The sequence below is a fragment of the Carcharhinus amblyrhynchos genome, chromosome 14, assembly GCF_965287045.1.
Source record: "Carcharhinus amblyrhynchos chromosome 14, sCarAmb.v2.hapA, whole genome shotgun sequence".
Classification (NCBI taxonomy): Eukaryota; Metazoa; Chordata; class Chondrichthyes; order Carcharhiniformes; family Carcharhinidae; genus Carcharhinus; species Carcharhinus amblyrhynchos.
This window is the reverse complement of record NC_137337.1, coordinates 61,595,730-61,615,462: the sequence shown is the minus strand read 5'-3', so window position 1 is coordinate 61,615,462 and position 19,733 is coordinate 61,595,730. Positions and strand designations below refer to the sequence as shown.

Sequence of the window (19,733 nt, the reverse complement as noted above, 5' to 3'; positions counted from 1 at the left end):
TGTTGAGAGCTTCCAGAGTAACACCCCACTAACTGTGTATAACAATATACAGGAGGGTAATGGAATACTCCCCATTCGGTGCCCATGTCCCACGAATGAAATAAAAATGTTGTCATCATCTTATGGGTCTGCCCTATTAATGAAACAGAACGCACCCAGGCATGGTGATGGGGCATCTGGAATGTTGGTTGTAAAGTATGACTAGCGTTATGCACGCAGTTGCTTGAATAGTCTGCAGATTGGGCAAAGAAACAGCAGACCTGAGGATTTGGAGCAGTTCAGAATTCAGCAAAAGAGGACAAGTGGTTGATTAAGAAGGTGAAAATAGGGTACGAGAGTAATCGTCTAGGGAACATAAAAATTAATTGGAAAAGCCTTTACTGTTATGTGAAGAGAAAAAGATGGGTGAAAACAAAAGTCCCTTGCAGTCAGAAACAGAGAAATGTATAATGGGGAAATAGTTGACAAACTAAACAGATGCTTACTATGGTTTTATCTTCATAATGGAGGACATAAATAACACACCAGAAATGTTGGGGAACAGGAATTTAGTGAGAGGGAGGAACTGAAGGAAATTAGTATTTAAGGGATCCTGCTTCGATTCCTCGCTTTGGCTTACAGTGTGGAGTTTGCATGTTCTCCCCGTGCCTGCATGGGTTTCCTCCAGGTGCTCTGGTTTTCTTCCAAAGTCTGGAAGACACACTAGTTAGTGCATTGGCCACGTTAAGTTCTCAGTCAGTGTACCCGCACATGCACCTGAATGTGGCGATTGGGTGATCTTCACAATAACTTCACTGCAATAAGGTAAGCCTTTGAGGCACTAATAAATACATTTTAAAACTAAAACTATTAGTAGGGAACTGGCGTTAGGGAAATGGAAAGAATGGAATGCCGACTGATTTGATTTGATTTATTATTGTCACATGCATTCACATACAATGAAAAGTATTGTTTCTTGTGCGCTATACAGGCAGAGCATACCGTTCATACAGAAGGAAACGAGAGAGTGCAGAATGTAGTGTGACAGTCATAGCTAGGGTATAGCGAAAGATCAACTTAATGCAAAAGCCTGACAGCAGCAGGGACAAAGCTGTTCTTATAAGAACGTAAGAACATAAGAAATAGGAGCAGGAGTAGGCCATCTAGCCCTTCGAGCCTGCCCCGCCATTCAATAAGATCATGGCTGATCTGAATTGAATCAGTTCCACTTTCCCGCTTTCTCCTCATAACCCTTAATTCCCCTGTCTATCAGAAACCTATCTACCCGTGACTTAAATATATTTAGCGAGGTAGCCTCCACCACTTCAACGGGCAGAGAATTCCAGAGATTCACCACCCTTGGAGTGAAGAAGTTCCTCCTCAACTCTGATCTAAACTGCACCCCCTTCCCCCCCCCCCCCACCCGACTTATATTGAGGCTGTGCCCTCAAGTCCTGCTATCCTTTCTAAGCGGGAAGAATCTCTCTACCTCTACCCTATCCAGCCCCTTCATTATCTTATACGTCTCTATAAGATCCCCCCTCAGCCTTCTAAACTCCAACGAGTACAGACCCAGTCTCCGGTATCAGCTTAGTGAACCTCCTCTGCACTCCCTCCAATGCCAATGTATCCTTCTGCAAGTGCGGTGACCAAAACTGCACACAGTACTCCAGCTCGGCCTCATCAGCACCCTGTACAGTTGCAGCAAGACCTCCCTACTTTTATATTGCATCCCCCTCACTATACAGGCCAATGCTCCATTTGCCTTCTTGATCACCTGCTGCACCCGCAGACTGGGTTTTTGCGACTCGTGCACAAGGACCCCCAGGTCCCTCTGCACCGTAGCATGTTGCAGCTTTTCGCCTTTTAAATAATAATCCCTCCTACAATTATTTCTGCCAAAGTGGATAACCTCACACTTGCTAACATTATACTCCATCTGCCAGGTCCTCGCCCACTCGCTCAGCCAATCCAGGTCTCTCTGCAGACTCTCCACACCCTCCACGCAATTTGCTTTTCCACTCATCTTCGTGTCATCAGCAAATTTCATCACCCTACATACAGCCCCCTCCTCCAGATCATCTATCTTCTTGAGTCCATTGGTACGTGACCTCAGATTTTTGTATCTTTTTCCTGACAGAAGAAGGTGAAAGAGAGAGTGTCAGGGACGTTCTTAGTAATGCTGGCTGCTTTGCCGGGACAGTGGGAAGTGTAGGCAGAGTCAATGGATGGGAGGCTGATTTGTGTGATGGATTGGGCTATATTCATGACCTTTTGTAAATCCTTGCGTTCTTGGGCAGAGCAGGAGCCATACCAAGCTATGATACACCCAGAAAGGATGCTTTCTATGGTGCATATGTAAAGATTGATGAGAGTCGTATCTGACATGCCAAATTTCCTTAGTCTTCTGAGAAAGTAGAGGCGCCGGTGACCTTTCTTTACTATAGCGCCGGCATGGAGGGGAGCAGAACAGTTTGTTGTAATCTGGACACCTAAACACTTGAAGCTTTCCACCCTTTCTACTTCGTCCCCATTGACGTAGACAGGGGTATGTTATAAGAACATAAGAACATAAGAAATAGGAGCAGGAGTAGGCCATCCAGCCCTTCGAGCCTGCCCCGCCGTTCAATAAGATCATGGCTGATCTGTCGCTGCTCAGTTCCACTTTCCCGCCCTCTCCCCATAACCCTTAATCCCCTCTCCTATCAAAAACCCATCAACCCGCGTCTTAAAAATATTTAGCGAGGCAGCCTCCACCACTTCAACGGGCAGAGAATTCCAGAGATTCACCACCCTTTGAGTGAAGAAGTTCCTCCTCAACTCTGTTCTAAACCGTCCCCCTTTTATCTTGAGGCTGTGCCCCCTAGTCCTACTGTCTTTTTTGAGCGGGAAGAGTCTTTCCACCTCTATCCTATCCATCCCATTCATCATGTTATACGTCTCAATGAGATCTCCCCTCATTCTTCTAAACTCTAACGAGTACAAGCCCAGTTTATTCAGCCTCTCCTCATAGCTCAACCCCCTCAACTCCGGTATCAGCCTAGTAAACCTCCTCTGCACTCCCTCCAAGGCCAAAATATCTTTGCGCAGGTGTGGCGCCCAAAACTGCACACAGTACTCCAGCTGCGGCCTCACCAATGCCCTATACAGCTGCAGCAAGACCTCCCTACTTTTATATTCAATCCCCCTCGCTATGAAGGCCAGCATCCCATTCGCCTTCCTGACCACCTGCTGCACCTGCAAGCTGGGTTTTTGCGACTCATGCACAAGGGCCCCGAGGTCCCTCTGCACCGTCGCCTGCTGCAGTTTTTCGCCCCGTAAGTAATAGTCCTTCCTACCATTCTTCCTACTAAAGTGGACCACCTCACACTTGCCAACATTAAATTCCATTTGCCATTTCCTGGCCCATTCGCCCAGCCTATCTAGATCCTTCTGTAGACTCTCCACACCCTCCGCACAATTTGCCGTTCCCCCAATCTTGGTGTCATCAGCAAATTTCGACACTCTACACTCGGTTCCCTCCTCCAGATCATCTATATAAATGGTAAAAAGCTGAGGCCCCAGCACCGACCCCTGGGGCACTCCACTAGTCACCATTCGCCAATCCGAATAGCACCCATTGACCCCCACTCTCTGCCTCCTATTTGACAACCAATCCTCTAGCCATGCTAACACCCTACCCCCAACTACATGTCCCTCGACCTTCTGCAATAACTTCTTGTGAGGCACTTTGTCAAACGCCTTCTGAAAATCTAGAAAGACCACATCCACCGGCTCTCCTCTATCCACCGCCCTAGACACATCCTCATAGAACTCCAGTAAATTTGTCAGACACGACTACCCTTTAATGAAACCGTGCTGCATCTGCTCTATCAAGCAATTCCCTTCAAGATGCCTCGCAATTTCCTCCTTAATGACAGATTCTAACATTTTACCTACCACAGACGTTAAACTAACCGGCCTATAATTCCCCGCCTTTTGCCTGGCACCCTTCTTAAACAACGGCGTAACATTAGCCGTTTTCCAATCTTCCGGCACTTCCCCGGAATCCAGCGACATTTGGAAAATAACCACCAAGGCATCCACTATCACCTCCGCCATACGCTTCCTGAAGTTCAGGATCCAGCCAGAGAGGGAGGTGCTGAGGCCCAGGCCATGGAGTTTGGAGATGAGTTTCGTGGGAATAGTGTTGAAAGCTGATTATAGTCAATGAATAGGAGTCTGACGTAGATGTTCTTGTTTTCTAGGTGTTCCAGAGTTGAGGGCCAGGGAGATGGTATCTGCTGTGGACCTGTTGCCGCAGTAGGCAAACTGTAGAGGGTCCAGGTAGTCTGGAAGGCTGGAATTGATTCATACCGTGACTAGCCTTTTGAAGCACTTCATAATGATGGATGTTAGAGCCACCGGCCGATAGTTATTAAGACATGCTGATTGGTTTTTCTTAGATAACGGAGGCAGAGAGAAAACTCTATGGACCAGTCAGCCTGCCGTCGGTAGTGGGGAAATACTAGCTTTTTTAAAAAGATTTAATAGAAAAGCACTTGAAAACATTAGCAGTTTCACATAGAGGCAGCATGGGTTTGCAAAAGGGAAATCATGCTTGACAAAATTATTGGAATTCTTCCAGAATGCATCTAATATAATTGATGCGAGGGAGCCATGGGACGTCGATTATTTGAATTTCAAAGAGAGTCTGTGGTAGATCCCACATTGGCGAATGGTGTGTAAATTTAAAGCATGGGAGCTTGGGGGCAGTGTATTTAGGTGCATCGAAAAATAGTTGGCAAACAGGAAACAAAGATGTGTCTTTTTCCAAATGGTAGACAGTGACTTATCATTGCTAGGACCCCAACTATTTGCAATATATATTAATGATATAGATGGGAGAATTAAATGTAATATCGCTAACTTTGCAGATGACACGAACGTGGGGGGAGTGAGACAGCTGTGAGCTCGATACAGAAACGCTTCAGTGTGATTTGGACAAGCTGAGTAAATGGGCAATACAGATACAGCATAATATAGAATCCCCACATCACAGAAGAAGGCCACTCGACCCATCAATTCTGCTCCAAGTTTCTGACACGGCATCTTACCCATCTTACCCAAATCCACCCCTGTTCTATCCTCGTAACCTCACGGGTTTATCTTGCTAATCCTTCTAACCTACACATCTCTGGACACCAAGATACAATTTAGCTTGGCCAATCCACCTAACCTGCCCATCTTTGGACTGTGGGAGCAAATCGCAGCACCCCAAAGGAAACCCACTCAGACATGTGGAGAATGCCCAAATTCCACAATGTCATTCAAAGCTGGAATTGAACCCGAATCCTTGGAGTTGTGAGGCAGCAGTGCTACCCCTCTATGCTACTATGCCCTCCATATCTTGCTGCAATTTTGCAGGACCTTGATGAGGCCACAACTGGGGTATCGTATGCAGGTTTTGTCTTTTGATCCGAGTTATGATTTTATTCTTACGCAGAATGTAACAAATGTTTACCAGACTAATTCCTAACATGGCAGAACTGTGTATGAGGAGAGATAGAGTCGGGTAGGATTTAAAACGGGGGGAGGGGATCTCATAGAGATCTATAAAATTGTAAACAGGCTCGACAGGGTAGATGCAGGAAGAATGTTACAGATACCAGGGGGAATCTAGAACCACAGGTCAAAACCTAAGGATATGGGGTCATTTAGGACTCAGAATAGGAAAAAATTCTTCACTTCCAGAGTAATGAGCCTTGGAATTCTCACCCACAGAAAACAACTGAGGCCAAAACATTATATGTTTTAAAGAAGGAGTTCGGTAAAGTTCTTGGGGTTAATGGGATTGAGGGATTTGAGGGGAAAACAGGTTACTGAGCTGGATGATCAGCTAATATCGTAATGAATGTTGGTGCAGGATCGAAAAGCCAAATGATCTATGCTTGCTCCTACATTCTGTGTTTCTATACCTTTTCTAATTTTTGCACAAACCTCAACTGTTAGGAAGGTGGGCGTTCCAGGGTTGGATTAGCACCGATTTTGTCCTTCTCTAGTGGTTTGTTACAACTGAGTACATCGCTGCGTCATTTCAGAGAGCAAGTAAGACACATTGTTTGCATGGGTGCGAAGTCACACGGAGACCAGGCCAAATAAAAACGGCAGGTTTCCTTCACTGAGAACATTAGGTTGACTTCATTCTGTTCCTCCCACTCGCTCTGCCAAATGATGGGCATTCATCCCCAGCATGAGGCTGAAGTTCCTGACTTATCTTCTTTGGCTAATTGTGCAACTCACAATAGACCACCACAATGCAGGAGGCCATTGAAACGTCACATTGGAGATTTCCCCCAGAACTTACAAAGCACCACAATCTCATCTTGGCCTGTAATATGATTGCTCTCGTGGAGCAAATGTAGCCTGGTAATGCTCCAATGCCACCGTTCCAAACTAATATCCTAAGACACACGTTTTCTAGATAGCCCTTCACCCAGAAGCCACACACTGGGGCTCGCTACTGGTATGAACATTTGAGACACATGAGGCAGCCTCAGGTTGTATGCATCTTAGCAACTACCAAGGAACCTTGCGAGTTAGTAGAAGAAACTCCATAGAGTCATAAAGGTTTACAGCACAAGAAGAAGCCATTCGACCCATCGTGCCTACGCAGGCCATCAAGCACCTATTTATTCTGATCCTACTTCCCAGCACTTGGTCCATAGGCTTGGATGCTATGAATTTCAAATACTCATCTAAATATTTCTTAAATGTTATGAGAGTTCCCACCTCCATCACACTTCCAAGCAGAGTTCTAGATACTCACCACCCTCTGGGTGAAAAGATTTTCCTCTAACCCCCCTCTAATTCTAATGCACCTTACCTTACATCGATACCCCTGGTTATTGACCACTCTACTAAGGGAAAACGTTTCTTCCTACCTATGACCCTCATAATTTTGCACACCTCAATTAGCTCAGTTGTCCTGGCAGCTTATATTGGCCAAATTACGAACCCCAACACTTGGTATGTTTCTTGTCAGAAAGACTTTACACTTCCAGATCTCTTGCCGCGCAATGAATCATCCTTGTTTTCTTCCCCCCTATTACACTGAATTGTGCGCGGCAATATTGCGCCTCTAGCAATACAGGAGGGTTGCAAACATACAGAATGAAGTGCATACGAGTAGGCATTCCTCGGCTATTTTCACAGTATTGTTAAAAATGAGTTTTTATTGACCCTTAGAATATTGATGAAACATACAGTTATTGCTAATAAATATTGTCTCAGGTCAATACAACAGGAACATAACCACAAGGTAAATGGAAGTAGGGATGAAGCATGTAGCTCTATCGGTCGATGCGAGCTGACTTCCCTGCTAGATCCACATATCCGCTGAGCTGCTTATTGTCCAAAACGCCATCAATTTCAGTCTTCGTTATTCACTCAGCATCCATAGTTCTCTTGGGCTGAGAATTCCAAAAAATCACAACTCAATCAACTTTAGAGTTTTGTCATGATGGATGTACCGAGAATGTTTTCCGTGGCTAGAGGGACAAGGATAAAGGATGCCAAGGGAATCAAAGGATATCAGGATAAAGTAGGGAAATATAGCCGAGGTACAAGATGAGATAATCGCCTTGAATGGTGGAGCTGATGACTGAATGACCTACTTTTATTCTTCATACTAACACCCTTGGCGAAAAAAAACTTTTCATTTCACTCCCACGTGGCTGAATTCCTACTTGACACCATGCTTAGACTCGAGCTGGGAAAAACAGGGAGTCAATATCTGTCCTGTCAAGAATTACTTCTTAAGAATTGCGTACGTTTCAATGAGATCGCCTGTCTTTCTTCTAAACTCCGAAGAATATGCAGTCTCACCGTTCCATCCCTGAAATCTATCTAATGAACGTCTCTTGCATTTCACGTAAGGAATGTAGTTTTATTCATGCAATGAGCCCAACGCTAAACATGGCATTCCAGATATAAACTCACTAACTCTATATGCAATTGCAGTTAGACTCCTCACTTATATGCTCTAATTCCATTGAACTACAGACTAAAGTAGAATTTTCAGTTGTAATTGCTTTCATGTAACTTTTCCATGATTCGTTTAAAGGGATAGATAATGTGTCTGAATACTTTCTTTGGTTGTCTCAACTTTTAATAAATATGCTGTTTTTCATTATTCATACTAAATGGATAATACCTTACACTATACTCTATCCTCCATCACCTTGCCCAGTCAGTTTAACTGATCTATATCCATTTTCACTTCTTTGTGCCCCATTGACTGTTTATTTTCCCACCTAGCTCTTTATCGACACGAAATTTAGATAGATCATATTTGGTAAACTCACCTAAATCGCTCATTGGGATTATAACTAGCTGGAATATGCTCATAGCTCTGTGACACCGCAGTAGTTACAACATGCCATCTTGACGTAATCTATTCATCCTGACCCTGATTTCTGTCTGTTAATCAATACTTGATCACTACCAATATATCACTCCTTGTCGCACAAGTTTTTTGTGTACCGGCTTTGGGTGTGATACCACATCAAAAGTCTTTGAAAATCAAAGAACAACGAGTACTTGCCCTCTTTTGTTTATTGCGTTAGTTACACCCTCCAAAACTGGAATAGATGTGTCAATCGTAGACAATGGCTACAGATTTGTTCTTGTCAACGCGTTAGCTAAGAAGATCAGAGTTGTATCTGAAAGACTGAAGTGCTGCAAGTTACCAACAGCTAAGTAGAAGTTTAAAATACGCCAATAAAGGAGAGTTAATTTCAGTCACTTGAGAAGCGATATGTGTCGTGGTTCCCCAGGACGACAACTTATGTAGCCCGATTGAAACAGAGAGTCTGAGTTGTAATCTTCCAAGCAGTAGACTTTATTTTCCAGTACAAGAGAATAAAGCCGGGATGTCCGGAGCATTCCACAGAGCCCTCGGCTTACAGTCTTTTTATGCACATTTCAGCTCCATATCTCAAGATTCTTATCTCGCTTTTACAATGCGACCTCGTTTAGCCACCATTGTTTCTGTACTGACCCCTTATTTACCTTGCTTGAGATTGGTCACCCATTGTTACGTCTCTTTTCCTCTCGAAACCATGGTAGTTACATCCTTTGCCCTTATCTTTACGACTCTGCTTGTACAACAATAGTGGTTTAGCTGACTTAGGCCGAATGTGAAGAAAAACATGCTCACTTTATTCTTTCCTGCTTGTTACGATCATATATTAAGCTGGACAGCTGTATAGTACCCATTGTCTCCCCAAGTGACTGCTGTTTGCATTTGCTAATAAGTAACTGCTATACTACTTCTCTGGGTCTCCTGCTCTGATCACATTTGCTACACTTGATTATATTAGGTTACAAATCAGCTATACTTAATTACCCATCCCAATTCTACTTCAGGAAGACACTCTAATACTATCCGTGATTCCGTAATTCATACCCAGTTTAGGTACAATTGTTCAGTACAAATTCTCTAAGTACTAACATGCTTACATATTGAGTACAAATTTCCTTACATATGTCGCAAGGAGAAAGCAAAAAAAGTGACGCATAATGGGTAAATAAGCAATAGGAAGCTTTCAAATTGCATGTATTTTCGCATACAAACCCTTCCAGACGGCCACGAGAATATGAATAAAAAAAGGGAGGTTGATGACGAATACCAGGAAGCATTTTAAAAAGGCAGACTACCGAAGTGTAAAATGACATAAGGCGGTCTCGAGAAATATGACAAAAGATTGGTGAGTTACAGAATAGGGGAGTCAATAAATGTTATCAGCATCTACAAACTAAACAATAAATGAAAGTCATGGTGAAAAGGTACGGTCAAAAAGGGAATCCTCTTGCGAAGGCAGATACAACGGAAGTATTGAATGAATAATTTTGCATCCGTTTTCGCAAAAAAAGTGTTGAATTAATGTCCTAATATGCGAGAAGCGTGTAGTGATATTCGAAAGTACAACAATAAAAAACAAGTACTAAACAGGTGGGCATCACTTAAATCAAGTTACACAGCCCAGTGAGCACGAAGCATAGATTCCTGATTAAAGTTAGTCTGGAGGCATTATAAACTGACTGTAACTTATCACACCAGAGGACAAAACAATTGCAAATGTTGCAGCCCTTTTCAAGAAAGAGTTGGCATCAGGGCGACGGAGGAGTAATGAGTTAGGCTAACTACCCTTAAAATTAAGAAATCACACGTACTGTTATGATGCATCCAAGCATACTGAGATAAGTACAGGTGGAGATTGTGGATGCCTTGCCAATTGTTAGCAAACATGGGCCAATAATTTCAGGGATGCAGAGATCGGAGTTGGAAAAACACAAATATCTTGGAGTTTTTTCGAGCTAGGTGAGACGACATGGTTGAGGAGGGTCGATGTCATATAGGGATGTGAATGTGTATGTTGCATATCGGAGGCCAATGCACACCAGTGAGCACAGGGTGATAGACAAATGGCACCTGATTTAAACAGGGTAAAATGTGGTGGATCAGCCAGCAGTGCATTAAAATTATCGATTACCGAAGTAGCAGCGGCACGAATAAGCATCTCATTGTCAGCTGAGATAGGAGCAAAGTTGGTTGAGACGGGCAGAAATAGGCCGACTTAATGATGGCGCGAATATATGCTCTGAAGCCCGTCTCGATGTCACATTTTACACCAACTTTACAAACACAACAGTTTAATATTAGACTGTTGACAGGAGGAATAGAATAAATAGCGAGGGAAGGGATTTGAAAAAGGGACCAAAAAAGATTGCTGCCATCTTTCCAACAATAAATTGGAGGAAATTTCTGCTCAACTATTATTAGATGTTGGACAAGTAGTCTGATAATCTAGAAGTAAAAATTCGATTTTTTTTGACTGATGCAAAATTTGGTAGTGCAGCAAATAAGAGTATGGAATAATGGAAGGAGGGACGAGACATATCGCTGAATTCGGCAGACAAATGACACATGAGAGTTAGTATGCATGAAGATGAGCTTATAACGTTTATAAAGAACAACATGAAGAAATAGTACAGTCGAAGTTATCTAATTTGGAGGGGGCCCAAGATTATGCTAGGTGGACGGTCGCAAAGCTTTTAAGATGGCGGAAAAATTTGACAGGATAGCTAACGAAACGGACGTAGTGCTTGCTTTTTAAATAGGGGTCTAAATACAAAAACACTGAGGAGTTTGGATTAAGCCATTGGACGGAAACCTTTCTCTGGCAATTGTGTCGCTAACCACAAAATGATTGGTTTTAGCAAGGGGTAGAAAAGGATAAATACGCCCCAAGAAGATTTTTAACATTTGAAATGCACTGTCTTTAGGGATGGTAGAAGCACATTTCTTGAAATTTTTCAACAATAATTGGACATTTGCTTAAACAAGACTAATCTGCAACGCTGCAAAACTAGGTTCTGAGGTTACATCGGACAGCACAAGCGAAAAACCGTCACTGAGACAATGGTCTTCATCGCAGGCATTCTTCTGTTTGCAAGATTCTATAATTCTGATATTCCTCACACCAAGGAACAAGAATGATAATATTGTTTTCTTCTTGCTACTGAAGCTGATATTCGGAACAGAAATCGTTCAGTGATCTGGCTTCATATCCCTCCGTGCCATCTGATGTTTCATTCAGCCCCAGGCTAATCACAAAAAAGCCGAAAAGACAAATTGAAAGACCCAGGAGTTCCCAGATATACATGAGATCAAACTGTGATTTTGCAATTTTTTATTATTTCAGATTTATAATCTATTTTGTCACGTTAAAAGTAGCATGCACTCGAGAATCAAAAATTTATTGAATTCTGTATTTTGACTTTATTTAACCTGCCCCTTAGTATGTCAATGGAATATTCAGAAACAGAAAAACGTGCTTTAGGATCGCAATGACACAAGATTAACGGGATTCAACGTAAAAACTCCCAAGTTTATTTCATCATTAAGAAAATTTTGAATCAAATAGGTGAGCCTCATGCATTACAACTGGACGGATGACAACAGTGATCGTTGTTTTCAACTTCATTTATCAGTATGCGGTGGTTAAAATGTTTTTTGTTGTCGTATGCACCTAAATAGTTGAGCATTAACTGTACAACTTTGATGCCTATTGAAAATACAATTGCATCAATTTTAATTGGAACTTCACTATTGGCTTCGCTTGCCATCTGTTCTCTGTTTAGTCAGCATCCCTGCGGTTAACACTGACGCGCCGTTGCGCTTTATTTTTACTGCGACTTTCTCCAAGTTCTGTGCAGTGGTTATGTAGTTGTTTTTGCACGAAAGTGCAATCTGTCAGAGATTTTCGCAATCTTAAAGAGCGAATTGTTAAAAATGAAGTGCACAAGCGGACCAATTAATTCTTTGCTGGTTGGTGTCTGCAACAAGAACAGTGCGAAAATATCCCACAAATTTTCTTTGTTAGTCTCGTGCCTTGGCTGCAAAGGTATCCATGTGATCAGTAATGCAAGAAAGCGACATATAAGTGCTAACAAAGTTGTCCTAAAATTTTAAATGCCGACGTTACTTTACCCTGAGAGGAAAAGTAGAAAACACATTTTGACATATTTAGGCTATGTTACTGACCATTGTTTGAAGTGAATTTCATCGGTGTTGTTAGCAATATTATGGCGATCCAATTTTCATATACTATAGGCTTGCAAGAGTGAATAACACTGGCGTATTGGGGTGCTATGGCCTGGTGGTATTATCGCTAGATTATCAATCCGGAAGTTTACTTTTCTGGGCACCTGAGCTCGAATCCCACCACAGCAGGAATTTGAATTCAATGTTTTAAATCTGGAATTAAGAATCTGCTGATGACCATGAAACGATTGCCAGAAAACCCCTTTTGGTTCATTAATGTCCTTTAGGAAAGGAAATCTGCCACCCTTACCCGGTTTGGCCTAATGTGATCCTAGGGCCACAGTACCTCTTATCCATCCTCTAAAGTGGCATAGCAAGCCACTCAAATTTGTGGGTGACTAGGGATGGGCAATAAATCTTAGTCCAGCAGTGACATCCATGTCCCACGAATTCATAAAAAAAGCCTATCAGTTTGTGACAAGTGAAAATAAATATTATGTTTTTAATTGTTTTCAATTAGAACTTGGTTGTCAAGCCGCTATCGTATGATTTTTTCAGTCATGGCCCAAATTATGTAAATAATAATCATTATTATCAATAGTAGCAGTAGCCTTGTTAATATTATTGTATATTACTTAACTAAAGGTCCAGTGAGTAAGTTGGTGACCGATTATAGATTTTCCTCAGGTAGAATGGGGAGGAGTAGGTTATTTCCCCTGTTTGTGCCCGCTAGCTTGGTTCAGTCTGGCTAAAATGAGGAAATAACAATTCAAGTAATTTTGTGCAAATAATATCGCAATCCTCCAACTAATCGACACCTTGTGTCATAGTGTGTTGAATTGTTAAAGACACGTTAGCCAAGTGTTCCATTTCTACCTATCGTTCAATTACTACATTATTAAGTGTGCACAGAACTTAGCTCAGCTCTGGGATCCCCGTACTTAAGTAATTTGTTAGCCCTCTCGAAATTTAAATATGACAAGTGATGCTATACAGAGAAACCAAAAGAATCCCTGAACATGAATGATTACACGCCACGTGATAGAATGGGGCAACAGGTGGGTAAAACATGACCTTAAATAATTTTGATTCTGACTTTTGAAAAACAGATATAATGAGTGCAATTCATGTACCCCAGTGTCAGCACCTTTAATCAGCAAATTTTAATGTTTATGCTAGGAACCAATCATCAGAACCTTTTCCAATTTTTTTCATTTTATACACAATTATATCCTTGTCCACTAACCTATCAACAACCAGGCAGTCAAAATACTCAGGTAGCAAAACTTCATGGAAAGAAAGGGAGCCATTTCCTTTTCGCAATGCAGAAGAGAGATAAATTGTGGTGTCTGGGTTAGCAAGATAATGCAATGTTCTTATCAGTGAAGAGTAATAAACTGAGCTATAAACAAGATCCGAACCTAAGATGAAGTCATAGTCTTTAGAAAAGTTGGTGTGATCTTCACCCCAGATCAGGGGACGTACATTCAAACGATGCCTGCAAGCAGAAGGAATGTTGATGGTGATGTTGTATTCTATTTGATGCAATATTTTTGGTTGATCTGTCAAGGTAACATTTCCACCTGCCAAAAAGGAGAGAAAGGTTATCCATCCACATTAATGACTTGCCCTTGACAGCATGGTTTCATTATCTTTGGCGAACATGGAGGCAAAAGGGTGACATTGTGGCACAGTGGCACTGTTGCCTCATGGCGCCAGGGATCGGGGTTCAATCCCGGCGTCGGGTCACTATCTGTGTGGATTTTGCACGTTCTCCATGTGTCTGCGCGGGTTTCCTCCGGGTTCTCCAGTTTCCTCCCAGAGTCAAAAGATGTGCGGGTTAGGTTGGTTGGCCTTGCTAAATTGACCCTAGAGTCAGGAGATTAGTAGGGTAAATGTATGGGGTTGTGGGAATGGGGTCTGGGTGGAATTGTGGTCAGTGCAGGCTCGATGGGCTGAATGGTCTTCTCCTGTATTATAAAGATTATATGATTCTATGATTCAAAAGGTAACGGTTTTGAAAAGAAGAGCGTTCCTGTAAGTATGGATCGCCTGAGATAGTGACGGACTCTATGGTCCAATCACAGATATAACTGGGATCACTATATGGCCGGAAGGCATTGACCCAAATGTTAGGGGACACATATGCTTTCAGTGATCTAAATAGGGAACGATACAGGTGAACGTAAAACTACATATTTTTAAAAGTATGACTTGTTTTAAAGTACGTAGAGAAGACAATCGATATTGCTTGCTTTACTAATACTTTTCAAAATAATTGATTATTGGAAAGTCGTTTCTTCCTATTTATGTAGGTGACATCGCCAGTGAGCCAAGTGATGTGCCTCTCGAGAGTATAACACTCGCCCCCTCCTGACAGACGCCACCATATGCCAATTACTGGAATGACTTCGCCCTTTGGCAAATCATTCATTACAAGGACAAATGGCTGCATGTTTCATTTGGAAGCGATTTGGTTAGTGGATTAATTATTAATCTAAGTATGGGACAAACTTCAAAGTTGACTTTCACTAACATGCACGATCAAATACGATTACTTGAGGCCATTCGAACGCTCTTTTCCCACAAATAGTTCCTGAACGACAGAGATTTTTGTTATATTGCGTAAAGCCATAAAGCCCAGAAATCAGTCCACATTTCCATTCTTTGAAATAATTTCCCATTTAAATCTATTCTTCTGGTACTGCTTCGGATTCCTGCAAATCTCGTAATTTGAGGCACACATAGCTTTTGGGGGAAAAAAGACAATAATATTCTGAGTTAAACAGTTCCAAATAAGCCCATGGATTTTGTTTTGCCAATTATCTTAAATCTGTGTTCTTCGGTGAGTAACCTTTGTACAAACAGAAACAAAGTTTCCCATCAATTCGCAATCAGAATTTTCAATTCCTTATTAAATCATTAATGTTAGTTCATTGGAATGTGATAATCAGTGCTAAATTTCTATTTGGCAGTGGATATTTGCATCCTCTGTAAACCTTAGTGCTCCCGCCACTCAGGGGAGCAATCTCGGTTTCCCTAACATCCCCATACCTGCATCTCACGAACTCTGATAAAACACAATCGAAGCCATGCAAGGCCTTCACATTTTTTCAGAAATGTGGTATCCAGATTTGGAACAATGCCCTAACTGAACCCGTGTCACTGAACTTTAAATGTTTATCATAATTTCCTTCATTTTGTATTTTGCTTAATTCACAAATGAAATTATTCTGTACCTTTTCTATCAGCTTTCTTAATTTGCACTGTTACATCCAAAGATGTACATATGTGAGCCATGGGATCGATCTCTTGTTGCATTCCTTTAAAATTTGGCATGATAGTTAACATTACTCGAGAGAATAGTCAACTAGATTTATTATGTTCATCGTTATGACCACAAAAACTCAACGTTGAACCTTCACATTTTGGGTTGAAATAAACTGGAAGATTTTGGAAGATTGCCATCAAAGACGCAGATAAGCTGGTTGAGGGAGGCATCTGTCTTTGAGCTGATCTGGTGAGACGCGGACGTTTCTAAGTCTTTATGTCTGTGATGGTAATCATGAGGTTAGGAACATTGAAACATTGGATTGCCATTGTCATTAGGCCTAAACGTCTTTCACTGTTTTAGTACCTTCCTTAACTTCCCCAAAATAAACCGTTTATGGAATTTCCCGAAGCCAGGGGGCAAATAATTATTTCCTCTAATAGTCTGATCATACTTTCCGATCTGTATCTATATCTTTTATTAGATGTCGTTTATATGCTTTGCATTTACAGAGGATGCAAACGTCCACTGCCAAACACAAATTTAGTACTGGTTATCGCATTCAAATACACTAACCCGGACACTCAGGTCAATGTCAGGTATGTGGGCTGAAATAAGTGGAATGTTTTTATTTCCTTGCGATAATGTCACTTTGAATCTCTTTGTAAAACATTGACATCGATTTCGAAATTACTACATAACAAATGCAAGTTTACACTAATGACTTGCGAGGGATTTTGCCCAAACTCCGTATTAATTGGTGGGGCGCGCGGAAGGCGGGTGGTTGAAGATAAAAATTATTCGGATCGTTCGTCATTCAGAGGCTGACGATACTGTTTTGCAAGGCGTATCATTATCCCCCGCACTCCTTTCTGACATCAATAAAATTGTGAAATTCCATTCGACTCCATCTATTACTCACCTAGTAGTGTCGCTAGGATTCCCACAATTCCGGTGCCCGATCCCAGTTCAAGCACTTTCTTCCCAGTGAAACTGATGTTCTCTTTCTCCAAATATCGGCAAAGAGCAATTCCCTGAAAATAATGAACACATAGGCACGTTAGGAAGATTATATTCCTCGCAGTTGTGTTCCATTGCCTGCTGTCAGATTCGTATGGGTGACGGGTGTGAACACGTGCCTGCACAGGGGTAAACTAAAAAGCCGGTGAAAAATGTTTTCATCTGGTAACGGTAACCGTCATGAAATATAATGGCGGCATATCTACCCACCGACCCTTCACGGCCAATTTTCAACACTGTAGCATAGTTGTATGGAGATCTCAATGCAACATGTTGTTGCAGTGCTCAATCTCAAAGCCAAAGAAATAACAATGTTCCATCAGTGTGTACTACTTTAGCATCATGAACATTACCCAAGGATCCTGACCTAAAGGGTCAACATTATGAAAATAGCATGTTTTATTCATTCATGAGTCGCTGACTGTAACATCATTTATTACCCATCGCTAATGGTTCTTGAACTGAATGGTGTGTGAGGCGATTTTTAGAAAGCATTTAAGAGTTACCCACGTCTGGAATCACTTGTTGGCCAGACTAGGTAAGGATGGTAGATTCTCTGCCCTAAAGGACATTAGTAAATCAAGGGGGTTGCTCCAACAATTGACAATGGTTTCATAATCATCATTATCGTTCCTCATTTTAATTGAATTCAAATTTTACCATCTACCATGGTGGAATCTGAACCCTAGCCCCCAAAGAAATATCCTGGGTCACTGGAGTACTAGTCCAAGTATCAGTACTAGAGACAATGCCATTCGTCCATCGCTTCACCTGCTGTTATGTATTGAGCTTCAAGAATGTTTAACATTCGTTATGAGAAAGGCTGAGGCTCAGATAGTCCGTGGAAAGTTCTTTCTTCAAATTCAATATGTGGGGGAATTTCAGGCATGTGACAGATTGAAATGATGGCCGGGAATTTGTGGCGGTGCGGGGGTCTTGGCCTCCGGCTGGAGAACCAGCGAGACCCCTATTTTACCTCTTTTCTGGAAGTCCCAGCTCATCCTCATTGAATCATAGAACCCTACAGTGCAGAAAGAGGCCATTCGTCCCATCGAGTCTGCACCGAACACAATCCCACCCAGACCCATATCCCCCCATATCCCTACATCTTTTACCCACGAATCTCTCTAACCTACGCATCCCTGGACACAAAGGGGCAATTTCTGAGCATGGCCAATCAACCTAACGCACACATCTTTGGACTATGGGAGGAAACCGGAGTACCCGGAGGAAACCCACGCAGACACGAGGAGAATGTGCAAACTCCACACAGACAGTGACCCGAGCCGGGAATCGAACCCAGGAACCCAGTGCTAACCACTGCGCTACCGTGCCGCCCGTGCCACTCGGACATTTAACAGGCCAGAGCCGGGCCGTTCTCCCAAGATCAAAGGGCTGGAAGTCCCGGCTGCAGAGAGCTGCCGGCCATGTAGAAGCCAGATGCCCTTCTGCATTCAGCAGAGCTGTGTGGAGGCTGCGTTGCTGCCACTGTGACACCCATTCAAAGCCTCGGACCGTGGAGGGACCAGGTACAGGTGAGTGATGACGAGGTAGGTGTCGCAGGGGAAGGAGATGGGGGGCAGGGACAGGATGGTTCTCTGTGTCCCCGCTTCCCGACTCCAGGTTCGGTGACCAGACACGGAGTGACTCTCAGCCAAAGACCCCGGGGACCCTACACACAAATACGCCAAGGTTTGCCTGTTGGGATTCCCCACACGCTGAGCATCCCTCCGCTTTCTCGTGCCTGGCCTCTCCCCTGCCGCCCACTGCCCACGTTTTCCACTCTAGCCACCTTTAGCTTAATATCAAGGACGGCGGGATGAGGTCCTTAATGGGGTCGGAGGAAGGAAAGTAGCGGCTCCTCCACACGGAATCCTTGGACCAATTGAATGCCACCGCAAACCAAAGTCGTCTCCGGGGAAAAGACAAGATTCAGTGTGTTATGTTGACCTGTTTTTAAATCCCAAATTTTAAGAAAGAGCAGAAATAGAGCACAGTTGCAAACCCACCGTAACAAAGAGCTGACGAAGATGTATTTTTTTCTGAAAGAATGGCTAATATATTAAGATTAATGCATGTGACAGACAGGTTGTTGTTTTATCTGACTAATGCGGCGCACTTACTGCATCCCAGATATAAGCAGACACGCCGAGATTAGGGCTGGTACTTCGAGCGATCTTTAAGTTGTATCCGCAGAACTCGAAGTTGTCCTGGTTGATGTAGTAGATCGAATTCTGATTCGGGTCTTTTGTGGCATCGTCGCCGGAGTTCTCCTGGCAAGTAGCGCTGCTCATTATCGACCTCTGGAAGTCTCCCAGTGGACGTTCTGTGATCCGCCACGGGGTTCGCTTCTGGCGCCCGATTGAAACAGGGTCTTGCATTTATATAAAGCTCCACCTAACATCTCCAGCAAAGCCCGACCCCACCTCTCACCACGTGTTTAGGACGTACTTAATCTCGTCATAGCCAACCATGCATCATTACGGTTGCGATTCAATGAAACACTCTATCAATTTTGTGCACCACAAAACCATAAAGTCGTGAGCCTGGTGTTCGGATGTTGGCACTGAAAGAAAATGCAGCTACTATTTGTGCAAAAATTAATGCTACTGTTTCCTTTAACTCAATGAGCGAGCCCTTTGTTTCAAAGTGCCAGGATCATTAAAGATAATGCCACCAACGACAGAAAATCACCCAGAGGCTGACACAGTATATGTTGTGTTTGACAGAAAGATAGAACATACTCAACAGAAATTTAATCATTTGAAAAAGCTTACTCATAGATTCATGTATCACCATGGGTCAGTTTTCCAACAGATAAATCGTGGTGCTGATGTTCCTTCTCCAATAAAATGGATGAATATCCCCCAACCG

The 19,733-nt window shown here is 42.7% G+C and overlaps 1 protein-coding gene across 1 annotated transcript; it reads right to left on the bottom strand.

Annotated features, from left to right (window-relative positions):
- Positions 1-13,738: 13,738 nt before the first annotated feature.
- Positions 13,739-19,153, bottom strand: LOC145352182 (EEF1A lysine methyltransferase 3-like). Its single transcript, XM_080201912.1, has 3 exons — positions 18,983-19,153; positions 16,762-16,873; positions 13,739-14,151 (listed from the first exon to the last, which is right to left on the bottom strand). The coding sequence occupies exons 1-3, from the start codon at positions 19,151-19,153 to the stop codon at positions 13,739-13,741; spliced, it is 696 nt and encodes a 231-aa protein (XP_080058038.1).
- Between the last annotated feature and the right edge of the window lie 580 nt (positions 19,154-19,733).